This window comes from Hippocampus guttulatus, chromosome 1 (genome assembly GCF_054856545.1).
Source record: "Hippocampus guttulatus isolate MCC_2025c chromosome 1, RoL_Hgut_1.0, whole genome shotgun sequence".
Lineage (NCBI taxonomy): Eukaryota > Metazoa > Chordata > Actinopteri > Syngnathiformes > Syngnathidae > Hippocampus > Hippocampus guttulatus.
Genome location: NC_141261.1, coordinates 25005262 through 25025786, shown reverse-complemented (window position 1 = coordinate 25025786; position 20525 = coordinate 25005262). Strand labels below are relative to the sequence as shown.

At 43.7% G+C, this 20525-nt stretch overlaps 1 protein-coding gene across 1 annotated transcript; it reads right to left on the bottom strand.

Moving 5' to 3' along the window:
- Window positions 1–9067: 9067 nt before the first annotated feature.
- copz1 (COPI coat complex subunit zeta 1) lies at window positions 9068–11730 on the bottom strand. Its single transcript, XM_086122203.1, has 9 exons — window positions 11618–11730; window positions 11126–11194; window positions 10948–11029; window positions 10760–10851; window positions 10476–10531; window positions 10309–10386; window positions 10166–10217; window positions 10044–10082; window positions 9068–9526 (listed from the first exon to the last, which is right to left on the bottom strand). Exons 1-9 carry the CDS (start codon window positions 11633–11635, stop codon window positions 9479–9481), a joined length of 534 nt encoding a protein of 177 aa, XP_085978329.1. The 5' UTR covers window positions 11636–11730; the 3' UTR covers window positions 9068–9478.
- Between the last annotated feature and the right edge of the window lie 8795 nt (window positions 11731–20525).

The following is a 20525-nucleotide window of genomic DNA, read 5'->3' as shown; positions in this document are numbered from 1 at the left end:
ACATTCCTTTCACAGCTCGGTCGACACGGCGTCCAAAATCTCCACAATCGCACACGTAAAACGTTACTGCAACACAACACGAATGCAAATTGGCGAATGCAAACGTTGCTGCTTTCCCGCCGACACCTCGCATGCATTTTCATGTGGAACAGTTCTGCATTTACATGAAAAGAAAATGGCCTGCCACACTCGCTCCGCAGTCATTTCAACTGCCTGAGAGATTTTCCATTAATTCTTGTCAAACCTTTGGCACAAAGAACGTGAAGGCATCATTTATTAATGATTCCCAAATATTGTAATATTCTCTAAGACGAGGGGTTATTATTCAGAGATGAATTATGCATGCGGTTCAATTGTGGCCCTCATTGTAGCCAAAGGCAAAGTACAGATCGTCACGGTTACAACATGAGAGCGCACTGAAGACATTTCTTTGTAAGTTAAACTCCATACATTAGTTTATGTTGTTCTTCAACGAGGCACCGTTTACCCATCGTCAGACTTCTTATCTTACCCTGACATATCTAAAGGAGCTCTTAAAGGGAGAGTTTGCAGTGTTAAAACTGCTTGCAAGGTTTGGATGTAGCCTCGCCTCACTAATCACCCCTCACAACAAACGAACATACCAGAAGTGGGCAATGACGGACTAAACACTGACAAAAGTGGGTTTTTGTCCGTCAGTGTAATCGTCACGGACCGGGTCAAGTACCGATGGACCTGATGGACTGACAGAAACACTCCCCGCTTTGTCTCCTGTGTTTGTTCACAGGGTTTCATAGATAGATAGAGCACTTTATCATCCAATCAAGTTTATGGAAGGCCAATTAATTGGAATTTTCGTCAGTGGCTGAGCTACATGGTGACAAGGGGTGGCCATTCGATAAGAAAGAAAGTATGCGTGTTTCAACTGCAACAATTATTGCTACACAATGTGTGTTGTACTGTACATCACTCAAGTCACGGCTACTTGCCATCAAAGTAGTAAAATGATTCTCATGAAAATCATTTGTCATGTCATGCATCTGCTTCGCACACTTTTTGAATACGTTTAACTTGGCCACATAAGTTACTTCGATGTTTCCTTCCCTTTTGGATAACAAAGATCTAATCACAATCACTTTTAAGCGAGCACATTAACTAAAATATTAATGTTAAAAACACATGCGCAAAGTATTTTAGCTGGTTTTGCATTTATAATGCTGCCCAGGTCCAAAGTAACAAACGACTGAGATGAAAGAAGGAGGAAGAATCTCAATAAGGTTCCCAATCATGACTAGAATGAACATCAGGGCATCGTTGCAGTATTTTCAAAATCACTTTTCGACAGAGGCGTGTTGTGCCTTATTCACACTGACACTGGTTTTATGCCACCCTTTGACCTGCAACTGGTTAGGGCTGAGCTGCTTTTGTAGTAACAACAAGCAAGCCCTGCCTGGGTGGGGGGGAGTGGGGGTCACTGAGTGTGAGTGCTCAGCCAAGCAAGCGCTCTCACTCACACTTGTCGTCACTTTGCCGTGGTGGACATTCTGGGGTGATCAGCAACTTCATATTACTGTATTGGCTGAAATGATTATCAGGCATAGGTCAAGACACTGCTGCCACAGGGCACAGGCCATTTTATTGGAAGTCCCTCTAAAGTGAAAATAAATTGTCAAACCATGGAGAAGAGTGTTGGTTGAAACCCTGCCAAATGCTTAAGATTAACACGCTGTGAGCGTGTCCATTAAATGCACCGAAAGCACCCTGTGATCACCTGTCAATCAAGTACCTCAACGATGAACTTTATATGCATTGTAACTGAACTGGAGATTGGCGGTGAATGAATGACATCAATGCTATTTGTTCACCTGCCTGTTTTTTGTTTTTTTATTTCATGTGTGTTAGCTGTCACAAATTTCAAATAACAGATTCTTCCTTAAGGCGAAGTTATGAGGTTATTTTCAATTCACAACACTTTGTTTAGTTTGGCAATAGGACTAAATGATTTCAGGAAAAGATTGAATTGTAGTATTTCTTAACAAAATTACAATTTCAATTCATGATTTTCCCCCCCCAATTAAACTCCAGGGCAATATTTACTATTTGCATTAACATTTACAAATGTGACACAAACTTGCATCATACCATCAAAAGATTAAAAGCTGTTACCCGAATAATGTTAGGGCACAACAGAGGCGGCGTGAGGGAGGACGTCCTTTTCAAGTTTTTTAAAAAACTGGTTCAATGCAGCAAAAGGTGCTTGCTGTCATACATACTGTATATACAGTGAATTATATTTTGTTTGAAACCAAAAATGATATTTTTCTTTTACACTACTTTACTCATTCATTGCATATACATGTAAGATCAGATGTAAATTGTTTTTCATATTGTTGCTTCAAATGGAGATTGAGGGCACAGCCAAAATCCATGTCATGATATAAACTGGATGCCTTCACAGTCATGGTACCTACTGTAATTTCAATTTACACGTAAAAAATATGTAATGCAAGTTTGAAGTCATCTAAAAATGAAAAGTAAATATTTCCTGGTAAAAGACACTGAAGGAATCAAACGTATTGTTCTCACTGTTTCTTTTCACTTCGATGTTGCATTTTCGTATAAACGTATGTCTGCTTTTTTTTTCTATGTCATGACATAAATTGAACAAACAATCGTCCTTAGCAAGGCTAAATTGATTTTAAAAACAAAGCTGACGTTATTTTGAGGCGTGTCATTGTGTAGGCAAAACAGAGCAAACAAATGCAAGACATACATGATATTAGAAATATTGAATATATTAAATAAGATACTTTTGACCTTATGAGCGCCTCGTCCTGGCTGACAAAACCGTTTCGTTTCCGGTTTTGGCAAACGGACATTAACTTTGCGATTAGCATTGGCTTCTTGTGCTCCTCGTCCGCCTTTGGTGACAACGATGCTTTTTAGAAATGTATTTTATTGGGTGCCTCGGAGGCAAGGATGGTTTAGTTACTTAGAGGAGAGGATCTGCATGTGGGGGAATCATGTTTAGCCGCACGAGCTGTAGAGCAGCTAGTAGTTTGTGCCTCGACGCAGCGCATTTGTGCCAAGTTGTGTCTCCCCCCCCTCCAGTTCACGGGCAACAGCCTGGAGCTGATTAGTTTGCAAGACATGTCACAAGTAGTGAGCAGCTTCTGATTGGCGAGCCTGCGGGAGTGCAGGAAGACGGCGCTTATGTGTGAGATCGTTGTTACAACCAAAGAGTGTTGCAAAAAAAAAAAGCAAGGCTTGGACGATGACATTATAGCATTGTTTGGGATTGTGATTTTGATTTAAATTAAAAAAGATAAATCTTTCAGCCCTATTTTATAGTAAACTTGATCTGGAAGTAGCAATAAAGGGCTTCAAGTCTCCTTTTGGAAGATTTAGTCACGATGCCAAAGTGCTGCTGCTTGTTGTGAAGTCAGCTGAGTTGAGTTGACTGTTACCAAACGACGCTCGCGTCACGAATTTCAAAGGTTTAAATCAGGACATATTTCAAGATACTACTGGAGAAAACTATTCACATCAATTTAGGTGAGGGACTTCTTTCATTCAGTGCACTCATCTGTTGCTGCTGGCAGCTCTGCCTCCTCCCCGAGCCAAAAGCTAGTGATGAACAACTTCACACGATGAATGCCGTTGTGGGGTAGTAAAGAAGGCTGATCTGCACAACCCGTGACATACAAGTGATAAAGGAAAATAAAAAAGTATTTTTCCATAATGTGTCTAGTTTAAGGGTAACTAAATTCAGCAAAAATCACACAAAGGCTAACTTCCCCAAAAGAAAGATGGTCATTTCAGGGAGCTACGGTGTCTTGTCACCAGCGTGGTAGCCTCAAAGGCATGAACGTGGCAAACTACGGCCCGCGGGCTGAATCCGGCCCGTTGGTCTTTTTAATCCGGCCCGCCAAAGGTTGGTACACAATTATGGTTCGATGTGAATGACTGCATTCATTTCATTTGGACTTGTAAAGACAGGCATTTCAACGCCAGGTGGCGTATTGACATGAAGTTGCTGAGCACAGGGGGGCGGGGGAGACGGAGGGAAAGAGATCTTGTTTACCACCTTTGGACCTCTGTATCGCTCTACTTCTACTGGTCTGATCACAACCCATCTGCATCAATGCACTGGCTAAAATAGGTGATCAACAACACTGTTCTCATTTTTAAAAAGTATATTAATACAGTACTTTCATGCTTTTGTTCTGTTGATGTTTGATATGGACTGTCAACAAATGCATTTTTTTAATGTACCATATCTCGTGCTGACCTGGCCCTTCTGTCAAATTTTAAAAGTCAATGCGGCCCCTGAGCCAAAAAGTTTGCCCACCCCTGCTCAAAGGTAATGCTTTGTAACTTCACGCTTGTCTATCATAGTTTAACAACGACACTCCAGTTACCTGGGAGTCCCCAAAGGAGCCTGTTATGAGGTATATTTGTATATATTGTACCTTGAGGGACAGAAATGGACCCCTACTGTACGCCTAGTTTGTCGCTTGTTAGTAATCTATTTTCACACGGCAGCACACTGAAGCAGCTGACCTTACGCCTAATGTGAAATAGCAACGCGAAGGTTGTGATATCTAAGGGAAACGCTGAGTGAATTCACCCAGCAGGTTGATGGACAGGGCAGGGGCAGCCATGCTATTTACCCAATGGAAATTTCCACGGGTCAAGGTTGTTACAAGGCCGGCGGGCTCTTGTGAGCATGGCCTGTCAGGCAGAGCGATAATTGTGTTGCATGGTGCTGAGTATTCCAGGACCCGAAACAAAACGTGTGCTTGTCTTAAGTTAGTACGAAATGAACGGCTATGTGCTCGCCATTAGGATTGAGATCCAAGGTTGAGTTTTGATGTGAAATCGTCCCTCGGCGTGTTTTTTTTTCTTTTTCGGACGCCTTCTCGAAGCACATCACACATTTTTCTGCTCTTTCTCCCAGCGCACAAGGTCTCTTGTGCCCCTCATGACGTCAGAGCTATTATGCTGGAGCACCACCTCCCTTCAGGGAGAAGACTTTACGATTGCAACCTGACACCGTTTCTGTGTCCTATAAGCCACTAAGCTGTAACTCACTTCAAAGGCAGGAGGCATCAAATCTCAGTGTGCCCATAAATTAAGCTGTCAGGTTTTGGCCAATGAGAGGGAGGCGCTAAATCACAGCTGTCACACTGGCAGCCAATGGAAAGACGATGGTAGTAAATCTGTCATGGCCGTCTCTGTTAACAGTGTTGTGGTGTGGTTGGGGAATCCATGGGGAGGGAGGGAAAGTGGGCAGATGACAGAGGGAGGGGAAGGGGGAGGGGCCAACAGGGGGCTCAGAGGTATGCCAGACTATATGCTCCTCTTCACATTCTTTTGCTGCGGCTACAAAACATACATGCAGAGTTGAGTCCCAACAACAAAGGGCTCCTGGAGGATATTTTTTTCTGCATAAAACAAGACAAAACATGCAAGGGGAAAAACTGACTTGGGAAACCCTTGTAAAGCTTAACGGCCACCATTTTGTGTGTGTGTGTGTGTGTGTGTGTGTGTGTGTGTGTGTGTGTGTGTGTGTGTGTGTGTGTGTGTGTGCGCGTGTGTGTGTGCGCCCGCGCACGCTATGCTGACGGTCGACAATGAAAATGACTGACTGTCGTTCTTTAGTACTGTTTTGCATCATCACTGCTTCAAAAGTGTTGAGCGTTTGATAGGAGTAGTAATGCAGGAAGCCCCATCTGTCATGACACAGCACCAGCAGGATTATGGCCTGTCGGGGTCAGCGGGAGGGGCAAGGTCCATTCCAGATGTGTCCCTCCCAGTTGCATGTGTGACCACATATACTTGCCAACCTGGGAAGCAAGACTTGAAGAGATTATTTGACCGGCTCCGGTGTTGAGTGCTTTTGCCTCCCGAATGAATCCACAAGCATTCTTCTGAAGTGTGCATTCAGGAATGGACTGCGATGGGAAACGGAAAATGGAGGGGAAACACATTACGCCGAATATCTGCGGGATTAACAATGCCCTTGGTGGACCATTTTCATTTTCCTATCAAAGTTGGACATTTTCATCTCATAAATCTTACCAGTATCATAAAATAACTGGTCTTGGAAAGGCAAAGCTATTCCAGTCCAAAAGGGGAGGGAGGGGAAAAAGCTGTAACATTACAAAGCCCACCATTTTTTTCCACCAACCTGTAACGACATCCAATAAACCAAGCCAACTCACGTTGACAGTTTTATCTGACGTCAACAAAAAATAAACATTAGCATCAAAATTTACAGTCATTTTTGTCATTACAATGAATGCTCTTTTTTTTTCGGCGGGAGCATAAACAGCTTGCTGAATTATGGCGAAGGCGAGCAAGAGTGCAGTGGTGAAGGTGTTGTTTTTGGCCAGCGTTTTCAGGAGTAGTTGTGATTCTCCGTTCTATGGGAATCCATAAAGAGACCAAGAGAGGCCAGCGGGGGCCATAAAGCACGTCGGGCTGCAGTTGCTGCATGCAGGCCCAGGCCCAGGCCCATTCCTCCTCCTCCTACACAAGCACACGTGCATAAGCACTGGGCTCCAGCATGCCCTTTAATGACCTCCCCTTTTTTCTCCATTCATTCACATTCGATTCATCGTTATTCATACTCATTTAGTGAGTTATTTAGAGTTAGGGTAGTATCTTTACCTGGATGTTAGTGTTACCTACTGGCCGGGAATGTTGAAGCGTAAAATAGCCTTGTTAATTTTAATACGGCGTGCCATTAAATATCACCGCGGTCTTGCTCTTTGTCCTGCTCTGCCAATATAACGGCACCCGCTTGAATGTATTTACTGCCTGAGATCCAAAAGAGTGTCATTGTTTTTGTCAGTGTTGTTTCTCTCGCGCGAGCCACACTGTCAGATGGCTGCTCAGGCTCATTGACTATGACATCAAGACTCTAAGCTCACCGATGACGATAGTTTATTGACTAATTCACACAGTGCACTCATGCACAGAAATACAAGAGAGACTCTCCCACTGTATGCATCGATCATGTGCGAGGCTCGATCCCACATGTTTCGGACATGTTTACTGCATGGTTATATACGTGTCAAGTCTTGGTCTGTCAAACTGTTCTGCCCGTTCTTGTATCATTATTAGAAGTTACCGTGCTTGTTTTTTTTTTTTGGTTTGTTTATTTGTTTTTTGATGATTAAAATGTAATCAGCGGATGGAAGCGTTTCACTGAGCTCACAGTGGCGCTTGCACTTACGTAGCAGCAACATCGCGTCCATTCACTCTTTCATTGCAGCTCATAAAGAGGCTCTCATTCAAGGTTCTGAATCAGACTGGAGGCGAGCCGAGGAGGTAATAAGCCCCACAGGTCAGAGCAGAGCCGAGAAAGGCATTCATTGACTACTTACTTGTATGGTGCAAAAACACCAAGCCAGGCTTGCGAGTGTATCCGGGCCTTTTAGTTGGCATCTGCACCACAACACGCTGCATTGCAACTCGTTCCATAGCTATGCGAATATAAAACGAGCATATGGAAGGGCTCTTTATGAACAGGATGATATACAAATGCTTGCTCAGCAAATGATCACCACTGGAAACGAAACGTTGGAAACCAAACGACAGAAATTGTGCGAATCAAAAAAAAGACACGACAATATTTTTGCTTGTTTTTTTTTTTAAATGATCACCACTGGAAACGAAACGTTGGAAACCAAACGACAGAAATTGTGCGAATCAAATAAAAGACACGACAATATTTTTGCTTGTTTTTTTAAAGGAGAATTCAGCCTTACCCGTCGTTTTTTTAACCACGTTAAAGCTTGAGTCAACGTGTCAGTGTCCTCTAGTGGACATATTGGTTAAGACGGTTACGAGCTTACATCGTGGTTTTCCAATTAAAACAGCCTTGAGTGCACTTCATGATTGGTGTGTGCCTGGTAGCTTGCCTGCAAACAGTTCAATGCGTGTCTTTGACAGAGTTTCTACTGTAATTGTAACACACAAAAGAAGTGCCAGCAGGTCTCTTTACTTCAAGATTGTAACAGGATTCTGCCTCCCAGACATGAATGAAAGCCATAAAGTGAATAATATGTTCCGACATCCACACGGGTCCAGACACTTAGCTCCAATCAAGGATATACAATATCACAAAGGTGGGGAATGCCAACTTCATCTTTATTTGATCCTCTTAACCGGTGGAAGAGTTACAACATTTTTCCTTGGGCCATAAAGTTTTATTTCTCATTTATTACTTGTTGCAGTCTAACATTACCCAACATGTGTTTAAGATGTTTTTTTTTGTTTGTTTTTGGTTAACACTCCTGACTATACGCATTTGTTTTATATACTTTGACGTTTAGGCAAAACTGCCAAGTCTAATAATATAATGCCGCAAGCAGAGAATTTCCAGTTTAGTACGCGCTACATGTTCTTCTATTAATATTATTCTGTCGGAGAACATGCTGCAACGTGTCAATTACAAATCGAGGGAATAGTTTGGAAATGAAAAGACATCGGAATGAAGGAATAAACTGGAATCAGATGTGCTTACTATCATGGTTGCAAATTTGGTGAGAACCATTCCACGCGAATCCAAGTTATCAACGCGCATGCAGTGTATGGATACCGTTTGGAAGAATGCATGGAATCATTACATCTATTCCCGTTAATATTAATCGCATCCCATGATGTTGTGCCCATTCTTGACCCATTTCAATCTACAAGCCATCCTTCATTTGCATTCAAATGAGTGCATGAAGCTAGAGTGGGAAGGTGTAGAAGCATTCGCACAATTTATGATGTAGGGCGTAAGAGGGGGAGGAATGAATCAATTAAGACCCCATAAAACATGCGCGCTTACATGAAAACCCCGGAAACGAGCCTGATCATGGCAGCATGAAGGAAAGAGTGTCAGTCAGAACGCCAAATGTTGCACTGTGATGAACAAAACAGCAGATGGAGCCCTCGGCTCTATCGAGGCTGCAGGACAAAAGCCAGTGGAGGAAGCGCTGCGAGAGCCAAGTCAATTCAACTGCTCACAAATGAACAGGAAAAAAAGCCCGGTATAGGACAACTACACAGTGAGTGACAATGACATGTTGGACTCCATCAACAAACATTTATTCAAATTGTCTGCTGATGAAAGAAGGCAAGATGAAATGAACTTCCGCAACCAGTGATGACATTACAGTATGTTCTGATCAACGAATGATGAGAATAAAAGGGCATGCATGGAATGTTGTCACCAGCTATGCTGAGATTGATGAGTGACCACGGAGCAATACGATGGCTTTCATCATGAAAACATACAAAGAGAGCAGTCCAACCCAGTAAGGGAATGTACACCTTATCTGAACCCGCTATTCTGCAAACAGCTGCACAGTAAGGATTTTTCCCCCCCCCCAAAAGGAAAAGACTGGATGCGCCGGCTCACAGCAGTGATTGCAAGAGAGGAAAAGGAAAATGTGGATCAGTGCCATGATCAGCGGGCTGTGCAGCGGCTCTTCTGCTGCGACTACCGTAGAAGCGACCACTTGATCTGTTCTTTGGCAGACTGAAGCACCTGCAAAGGAAGCATTGTTTGAAACAAAAACAAACATGGATGACATGAACAATCATCTCTCATTTGAGACGGTGACTTTATTCCTTAGGAAGCCGTTGCATTATTTTTTATTTATTTAGTGGGGGGTTTTCAGCAGTTTGAGGCGAAGGGTATGGGGTGAGTAGAAGGAGGAAGAAGAGACATTAACCATCCAGCTGGTGATCAACCAACACAACAACTTATTGCCCATCTTTCCACTGTTACTGGAGGGCATTTGGTCCCTTTTCTGACAGCAGACGTGAGGATTGTGGCGAGCATTAGCGGATGTCCTTTTGTTACCACATATTTGAGTATAGACATGTACATGTTTAAGTTACACAAATCCTAGTAATCACATTAAAAGCACCAGTGTCCAGTTAGTAAAGAAGTCTTTTTGTTTTCTTTGCAGGAGCACCAGGTCTGTTTTAATGTGCAGCCAACTGTTGAATGTTACTGTCTTGAAAAAGTAAAACTCGTAAGATATGGAGGTTTTACCAACCTGGGTGACAGTCTGCTCGGTCAAAGGCACATCATCCCCCTAAAAGAATCCATTTCTTTTAGGATCACAGCAACCTTGCACAATGTGAACAAACAAGCCAAGAGGAGAAGAAGGCGGCTTACTCTGAGAGCAACACGATGAACAACTTGCTGAGGGTCACTCTCGAGGATCACCCTGCAAGAGGCAGTAAACACAAACTCAACATCACAACAATATCAACAGTCGTGCTGCGAAACCCTAATTAAGACGCTCATGGTTAACTTACCCTCCATCGACGATTTCATCCACAGCAAGGAAGAGCCCCTCCATATTGTCCAACAAAGCTCTACGCTCGACATTTTTTCTGCAGTTTCAGGAGAGAAAAATGTGCTTGCAATTTTTCTGAACCACTCTTTAAAAATGACATGTCGATTCCAAATGTTAATAGCATACCGTAACATCTGACTGAGGGAGTCAAACAGGCAGTTTAGAACAGCCATGAGCATAAGCTGTTAAATGGAAAAATAAATCACATTTTAAACGGAAATTGTTTTCAAGCAATTTCACAAGAATCATGGATGGATGATGACAACATCAATGACTGCATCTTTGCTCTGATGTGATTTGGTTCCACGTCTAAAATGTCTGTTTTCTTTGTTACATATGAATGTTAAAGAAGATAACTCTCAATGGGTCAAAATGTGGTTGTGACAGGAATCACACAAGCTTAAACATACCTCGTTTTCATGTGAACTTCCAATCACATAAAAGAAGAGGTCAATGTTGCTCTTGTAGACAACAGTGAGGCCTTCGAGTAATGCTATCTCACCTTGTGACACACATAGTACACATATATTCTCCACATAATCTAAACGGCAAAATGTGCTTAATTTCTTTACATTGTAAATAGCATGGTGTCTCTTACTGTCTGTCCTATGTGTTTTGTTGAATATGTTCTTCTCAAACGCTTTCTGTTCCTTCACTGTGGGGTATGTGTCATCATAATACTGTAGATAAATGGAAATGGGTGTAATTAATGCGCAACCAATAGAACTGTCAAATTTGAAAGGAATAAATTATGAACATAATTTACTGCACCATACCTTGGCATAAAGTCTGTCTCCATCATTGTCCAGAATAAGAATTGCCTTCACGGTGTACAACGATGGTTCCTGTTTTAAACAACACATCGTTACAAACAATAAAATACATTTGACAATTTAACACGAGCTGGTTGTGTCACTTTTACTAGTGGAGACGTAAACAAGTGCCCATTATTCCGGAACTAGACAATGGTAAAAATAGCGAAAAAGGAGGACAAAGAATTTGAAACAACCATATAATAGCATATTGTAGCTCATTACTCTAGGAAACGGGTGAAAACTGGACACTTCCACATCACCAGAAGCCACGAAAGTCAAGCTAACCAGCCGGAAGCTAACTACTTGACCAACAGTTTGTTCCATTTAGCTCCTGTAAAGCAAACGAACCAACGCAATCTCTTTGTTGGCAATAATATTACACGGCCTAGTGAGAAACCGAAAGCTTCTTCGACACAGCGACGGTGTCAAAACTAAGATAAGAAGCTCCATTACCAATATGGTAGTGTCCATCTTGTTTCTTGTTAGCGAAGCCTATAGACCTTCCGAAACCCACGTGACAGGTTCCAGTGCATGAGGCTCTTTTCTATTGGCTGGCGCAGCTTCCGCTACAAGCAGGAAACAGGAAGTCACATGAGCGAAGGAGTATTCTTGCAAAATTAAATCACCCAGCAGGCTTCCTCCCAGAAAGCACAAGAAACTAATGTAGCAATTTGTTTGTTTGTTTATTAATTTATTCAATTTAAGGGGTGGTGGGGGGCCTTTATGGATTTGAATGAGCGAGTCAAACGCAAAACCGCATGCATTTCCTTTAAAAGGACACTCAATGATTTTCTGTTTATCACACATTCAGAAAAGCACTCCGTTAATCTGTAACGCGTGTTCATTTGAAACCAAACAAATACAAACGTACAGCACAAATATGAATAAATCAAACATTTACATTAAAAAAAATCATGGAACGTTCTTGATGAGCAAACTAGTATATCTCCATCCATACATTTTCAACACCGTTTATCCTGAACAGGGTCACGGGCAGTGCTGGAGCCTATCCTAGCTGACCTCGGGCACCCTGAACTGGTTGCCAGCCAATCGCAGGGCACATATAGTTACTTCATTTACCAACTGATGGCACAGCATCAGAAGCACCTGGCACTTCAGTATCTTGCTCATGGACACTTGAACATGATCACAATTTCTGGGTTAGGAGACAACCACTGAGCCATGAGATATGATCCGAAATAAGAGTCTTTTATGAATCAGGACCCATGGATCCCAAGCCAATCTGCGATAAACAAGCAATTGTAGTGTTTCCCAACCACTATATTATGTTTAATTTCACTTAATTTGTGTGAAAATTATCATTTATTTACTGCAATAATATATTTTTGAGGTAGCTCGGGCATCTGATTAGGATGCCTCCTGAACGCATCGCTGGTGAGGTGTTCCGGGCATGTCCAACCAGCAGGAGGCCCCGGCGATGACCCAGGACACGCTGGAGAGACCGTGTCCCAGCTGGCCTGGGTACGCCTTGGGATTCCCCGGGAAGAGCTGGAAGAAGTGGCTGGGGAGAGGGAAGTCTGGGCTTCCCTGCTAAAGCTGCTGCCCCTGCGACCCGACCCTGGATAAGCGTTAGAAAATGGATGGATGGGTGGATGGATGGATATACAGTATTTTTGTTCATCTATCTGTGCCAGCGACTTACAGGGACAGGCAGAACAATTAAAAGGCCTTCCACTAGATGGCAGATGGTACAGTTAACTATTTACATGATAGAATAACCGTTTTGTGCTCAACAAAGCCGCCCCAAATTTGTGAGTAAATTGAGACAGCAGCATCATGATTATTTCTGGACACGGAAAATATTTTTCTTTGGGAGAGGGGGTGGGGGGTGCAGTGAGATTTAGATTTTTCTAAGATAAAATATGTATCAACAAAGCTTGAGAAAAAGAGAGCCCATTGTCTTAATAAATTATAGGGATGAAGGAGGGACAAGATACAAATCAACAACAGTGTGATATCACATGACCTTTGTGTGAATATAAGACCCATCCGTCCATCCATTTTCTAATCTGCTTATCCTCACAAGGGTCGCTGGTGGTGCTGCAGCCGATCCGAGCTGTCTTCGGGCAGTAGGCAGGGGACAACCTAAACCAGTTGCCAGCCAATTGCAGGGCACACAGAGACGAACAACCATCCGCGCTCACACTCACAGAATCATCGATGGATGATGACAACATCAATGACTGCATCTTTGCTCTGATGTGATTTGGTTCCACGTCTAAAATGTCTGTTTTCTTTGTTACATATGAATGTTAAAGAAGATAACTCTCAATGGGTCAAAATGTGGTTGTGACAGGAATCACACAAGCTTAAACATACCTCGATTTCATGTGAACTTCCAATCACATAAAAGAAGAGGTCAATGTTGCTCTTGTAGACAACATTGAGGCCTTTGAGTAATGCTATCTCACCTTGTGACACACATAGTACACATATATTCTCCACATAATCTAAACAGGCAAAATGTGCTTAATTTCTTTACATTGTAAATAGCATGGTGTCTCTGACTGTCTGTCCTATGTGTTTTGTTGAATGTGTTCTTCTCAAATGCTTTCTGTTCCTTCACTGTGGGGTATGTGTCATCATAATACTGTAGATAAATGGAAATGGGTGTAATTAATGCGCAACCAATAGAACTGTCCAAATTTTAAAGGAATAAATTATGCACATAATTTACTCCACCATACCTTGGCATGAAGTCTGTCTCCATCATTGTCCAGAATAAGAATTGCCTTCACGGTGTACAAAGATGGTTCCTGTCACACTCACACCTAGGGAGAATTTAGAGTGTTCAATCAGCCTGCCATGCGTGTTTGTGGAAAGTGGAAGGAAACCCGAGGCACACAGGCACAGGGAGAACATGTGAACTTCATACAGGAAGGCCGGAGCTGGAATTGAACCCTGCACCTCTGCACTGTGAGGTCGACATGCTAACCAGTCGACCACCATGCCGCCCTGAATATAAGACAATTCTGTAAATGTGCTACAAGAGAAAATGTTAAAATATCTTCAACAATACAATGACATGGACACAAAGGTGCATCACTGACACGTTTTCAATTTCCAAATCGGACAGGGACATTTTTTGGTGGAAGGTTTACATGTGGATCACTTTGGTCTGCTTCTGCTCATCTTTTTTCTTTTACTTTTTTTTTTTTCAATACCCTCCTACATTCAACCAACTCCAATTATCCTACCTCCCACTTCTGGGAAGCATTGGGAAAACCAGGCCAATGGGGTTTTCCCTCTATCTCGCTCTATAAATGACATCACAGTTTGGCCAGACTGTGAGATATTTTAAGTTCAGAGTTAAAAAAACAAACAAAACAAAAACATAGCTGTGTATCATGGTGAAGGCAACAGTACAGTATTGTTTTATTGAAAGGAACATATTTGCGGGCTACAATGACTGTTCGAAATGTTTTTAAAGTTAAACCGCAGATTTCAAATGTGTAGAGTAAGTCAATGATTCCCAACCAACGTTGGGTGTCTGTTGTTGTTGCCAAGGAGATGCTCAGTTACAATTCGGATTCCTGCCACTCCAAATCACACAAAATAAAGGTCAACACAAATCATAATTTGTGGACGTAGGCCAAGGAAAAGTTCGGCCCCAAGGTCAAAAAGGCTTTGAACCCCTGCAACCCCCTGATGAAATACTGTATAACGTCCATTTAACATTTGCTGATTTGGAAAATGGATGGATGAATGAAAATTCCGATGAATGTGTGGATTTTAAACGTATATGGGTCATTCCAGAAGTGAAGGACATTTTATGTCCCACCCATCAAAAAAAAAAAAAAAAAAAAAAAGAAAATAGTAAAACATGCCTAACAAGTGTTTTTTGACATTTTGATAACCCTCGGGTGGTGTCCATCTTCCATTCAGCTCGGGTCCTCTACCAGAGGCCAGGAAGCTTGAGGGTTCTGCGCAGTATCCTTGCTGTTCCCAGCACTGCACATTTCTGGACTGAGATGTCCGATGTTGTTCCCGGGATCTGTTGCAACCACTCATCTAGTTTGGGGGTCCCGAGTGCTCCGACCACCACAGGTACGACTGTCACCTTTACCTTCCAGGCTCTCTCCAGCTCCTCTCTGAGCCCTTGGTATTTCTCGAGTTTCTCGTATTCCTTCTTTCTGATGTTTCCATCACTTGGGACCGCTACATCCACTACAACGGCTTTCCTCTGCCCTTTATCTATGATCACGATATCTGGTTTGTTCGCCATTACCATCTTGTCAGTCTGGATCTGGAAGTCCCACAGGATCTTCGCTCGGTCATTCTCCACCACCTTCGGAGGTGTTTCCCATTTTGACCTTGGGGTTTCTAGTCCATACTCCGCACAGATGTTTCGGTAGACTATGCCAGCCACCTGGTTATGGTGTTCCATGTAGGCTCTCCCTGCCAGCATCTTACACCCTGCAGTTATGTGTTGGATTGTCTCAGGTGCCTCTTTGCACAACCTACACCTTGGGTCTTGTCTGGTGTGGTATATCTGGGCCTCAATGGCTCTGGTGCTCAGGGCCTGCTTCTGAGCAGCCAGGATGAGTGCCTCTGTGCTGTCCTTCAGGCCAGCCCTCTCTAGCCACTGATAGGACTTCTTGAGATCAGCCACTTCAGCCATGGTCCGGTGGTCCATCCCGTGTAGGGGCTTGTCCTCCCATGATGGTCCCTCCTCCAGCGCCTCATCCTCTGTTCCCCATTGTCTGAGACATTCTCTGAGTACATCATCCGTTGGAGCCTTCTGTATTGTGTGGAGCTTGGATGTTTCGTCCTGGACATTGGCTCTCACACTCACTAGTCTCCGGCCTCCTTCCTTTCGGCTTGCGTACAGTCTTAGGGTGCTGGATTTGGGATGGAACCCTCCATGCATAGTTAGGAGCTTTCGGGTCTTAATGTCCGTGGTCAGAATCTCTTCCTTTGGCCACCTTATTATTCCTGCAGGGTATCTGATCACTGGGAGGGCGTAGCTGTTTATTGCCCGGGTCTTATTCTTGCCATTGAGCTGGCTTCTTAGGACTTGCCTCACTCGCTGGAAGTATTTGGCCATAGCCGCTTTCCTTGTTGCCAGTTCGAGGTTGCCATTGGCTTGTGGTATACCGAGGTACTTGTAGCTGTCCTCAATGGCTGCTATTGTTCCTTCAGGGAGTGAGACCCCTTCAGTGCGGACTACCTTTCCTCTCTTAGTCATCATTTGACTACATTTCTCAAGCCCGAAGGACATCCCGATGTCGCTGCTGTAGATCCTGGTTGTGTGGATCAGGGAGTCTATTTCCCTTTCGCTCTTAGCATACAGCTTTATGTCATCCATGTAGAGGAGGTGACTGAACGTAGCTCCATTTCCACCCATAGCCTGTCTTGGCGATTACTTGGCTTAGGGCATAGGTGTCAAACTCAGGTCCTGGAGGGCCGCTGTCCTGCATGTTTTCCAAGTCTCCCTGTTGCAACACACCTGATTCAAATGAACAGGTTCAATGTCAGGTTTCCACAGAGTTTGCTGATGATCTGATCATTTCAATCAGGTGTGTTGCAACAGGGAGACTTGGAAAACATGCAGGACAGCGGCCCTCCAGGACCTGTGTTTGACACCCCTGGCTTAGGGGGTTCAGTCCTACGCAGAACAGCAGTGGGGAGAGTGCATCACCTTGGTATATGCCACATTTGATGGGCACTTGGGTCAGTGGCTTGCCATTGGCTTCAAGTGTGGTTTTCCACACCCTCATCGAGTTCGCAACGAAGGCTCTTAGGGTCCTGTTCACCTTATACAACTCCAAGCATTCAGTGATCCATGTATGTGGCATCGAGTCATAGGCTTTCTTGTAATCAATCCAGGCTGTGCACAGGTTGGTATGTCGGGACCTGCAGTCTTGTGCGACTGTTCTGTCAACCAGGAGCTGATGTTTGGCTCCTCTGGTATCTCTACCATTGCCCTTCTGTGCTTCGCCTATTGATCCATGTGTCCACTTATCTTAGCCGCAATGATGCCTTACATGAGCTTCCATGTTGTGGAGAGACAGGTTATTGGCTGATAGTTGGATGGGACTGCACCCTTTGAGGGATCCTTCATGATCAGGATCGTTCGCCCTTCGGTTAGCCATCCTGGGTGAGTCCCATCCCTCAGCAGCTGGTTCATTTGTGCTGCTCTTGTGTGTTTCTATAGCCAGTAGGTGTGGACCATGTCCGGGCCTGGTGCTGTCCAGTTTTTCATATCTGAGACTCTTTCCTGTATGTCTGCCACTGTTATGTTAACTGGGTTCTGTTCAGGGAGGTTGCTGTGCTCCTCTCTTGGGGTCACCAGCCATGGTGCACTGCTGTTATGTGCAACCTCCTTCTCCCATATGCCTTTCCAATACCTTTCAGTTTCAAGTCTTGGTGGGTCAGCTCTGTTGTTAGGACCCTGCCACTGAGCATACACTTTCGCAGGTTGTGTTGCGAACAGCCTGTTTATTCCTCAGGCCTTATTCTCTTTCGTGTACCGCTTTAGGCGGCTGGACAAGGCTTGGAGCCTTTGTTTGGCAGTTTCGAGTGCTTCAGGTATGGTCATCTGGATGTACCTCTCGGGTATCGGCCTTTTCATCACACCTCTCTGTGCCTGCGTCAATTGACTCACATCTTTCCGAGCCGCCTTGATCTTAGCCTCCAACCGTCTTTTCCATGGTGGGTAACGTATCTCATGGATCCAATGGTTGCTCTTATAGCCAAGCATCTCTAGGATCACTGATGCTGAAGCGTATATCAGCTCATTGGTTTCCGTGATCGTTACGGAAGGGATCGCCCTCAGTGCTGCATTCACACTTTCCATGAGACTTTCAGGTGGTACTTCACATAGCCGTTGTAATCGGTTTCTAAGTTGCCCAGATTTCATTCTCGTCGTGATCTTAGCTTTCAGGTCAGTTCCTGCCTCGCTCAGCATTTCACTCTTTGGGGCTGGGATCCCAATCTCATCATCTGCATTCATTGGGGCTTGCCTCCCAATCCCTGGTATGACCTCCTCCTCTGATCTGGCAGCCTGGGGCCCTTCACCATGGAACCTGCGTTGTACCGTTGTACTCGTTGTTTTGTGGTCAACCGTGACTGTGGGTTTCAAAGTACCCATTTAGCCCACATTCTCTGCATGTAACCCCTCTGACTAGGGTTGCTTGAGTAGTAGCATTCCAACAGAGCCCTGTTATCGCATCTCGCCCATCTCCGCTTTGTTCCAGTAGCCCATTTTTCATCAAGGTGCTCTGGTTCCCCAGCACCTGACGCAGACCTTGTTTGGCCGGGCGACGTCTAAGCCATGTCATTCGTTTTATTGTCTCTCATCATTGTATGAGGTAGCCATTAGCGTGAAGGGTCTTGCCCAAGGACCCACACTGGATGGTGTTATGTGCTCATTTTGTTTGCCCCAAGCGGGATACGAACCCCCGTCTCTCAAACCGGTGCCTTACCAACTGCGCTATCCAGCCGCTATATATATATATATATATATATATATATATATATATGGTATATACAGTATATACACATAAATATATACATAGTATATACACTGTATACATAAGGGCAGCCCAGTAGTCCAGTGGTTAGCACGTCGACTTCACAGTGCAGAGATACCGAGTTCAATTCCAGCTCCGGCCTCCCTGTGTGGATTTTGCATGTTCTCCCCATGCCTGCCTGGGTTTTCTCCGGGTACTCCGGTTTCCTCCCACATTCCAAAAACATGCATGGCAGGCTGATTGAACACTCCAAATTGTCCCTAGGTGTGAGTGTGGGCGTGGATGGTTGTTCGTTTCTGTGTGCCCTGCGATTGGCTGGCAACCGGTTCAGGGTGTCCCCCGCCTCCTGCCCGAAGACAGCTGTGTGGGGTTTCTTATATATGTCTATAAAAGAAACCCCACAGAGGCGCAGGGAGAACATCCGCCTGTGCACTGTGAGGTCGACGCGCTCACTACGCGCTCTCTCTCTCCACAGAGAGAGAGAGAGAGAGAGAGAGAACAATGGTGTGATCTTTCACACAGTACATCTTTGAAACAATTAATTACGTGGTCCGACAATTATGAAGTGAGCTGTTGTGCTTGTTGATGAAGAATATTAAATACAGAATGAAGTTAGCCTCATTGTCATCACCTTGTGCCAGCATAACCACAAGTTTCTTAGTTCCTTCCTTCAAATCAAGAGTTCATTTTATCAGCATTAAGCAGAACGTCCGGTCAGCAACATCCTCCTTTCCCTGCCTTCACCCTTCATCGCTGCACACAAGTATTACACATGCATTACATTTATTCTTCTACATACATAGATATCTAATGTTATTTTCAATGTATTGATTGTGTTCTCAGAATAATAATTGCACACAGTCAAGTTCACCCAAATATGATTACAGTAATCATATTTTTAATGCTCTTGCTTCAATACAGCAACAACATGTCATTGAAATAGAACAAAAGGAAATGTGAGCTTTAACTGAAGCGCTTTGCACTTTGCAGGTATCAAAAAAAAAGGAGCAGCAGCTGAATTGGCCACTGGCATTTACAGTAGCCTAGACTTGAATTCCAAAATATTTGGAAACAAGCTTGTCGACAACATGATGGTTTCACATCAACAGAAGTCAAGAATGTTCTGCATGGAGACGGTAAATGTGTCATTATAAACATTTACAATCAAGAGGAGCACAAACGCGTAAAGCACTGAAGATTCAAAGCATTCAAGAATAAGAAAGCAAGGTTTGACTTTTACAAAAAAAAAAATCAGCAACGCTTGAGATGAAACCAACGGCAATTTGGATTCGAATAATTGCATGCAGTCTGGAGAAGGTTCATGATCCAAAGCATACCACATCAACCATCAAAGATGGCGGCGGTAGTGTTATGGCATGAGCATACTGTGGCTGCTACGGTGATGATGTGATAAAATAAATGGACAGTCAAGCTCTTTCCTCGATTATTCTCATTGTTAACTGATTGGATAATGCTTTGCAGATTGATACTAAGGTATCATGGACATTTACAATTGTGGCAGTTGATCTACTTGGAGCTAAATGTCGTAAATTCCCCTAAAAAGTCAATGGCAACTTTTGGGGCGAAACCTTTGAAATCAAACCTGAAAGTCCAAACTCAAATCGTGTTTTCTTTCAATTCCATTGGGTGGAAACACACAAAAAGCTCACAATCGGGTGGGTGTTTCTAATTGTAGATAAGATCAACCAACTATAAGAATTACGAAATCTTAAAGTTGTTGCAAACCATTATCTTGATCGAAACACATTGAAATAGATGCAGGCTATCTTGGGACGTTTAGTGAACTGTCGCTGAAGGTTCCTCATTTGCTGCCACTGGAGTTGTGATGTGTGAAAACCATACAT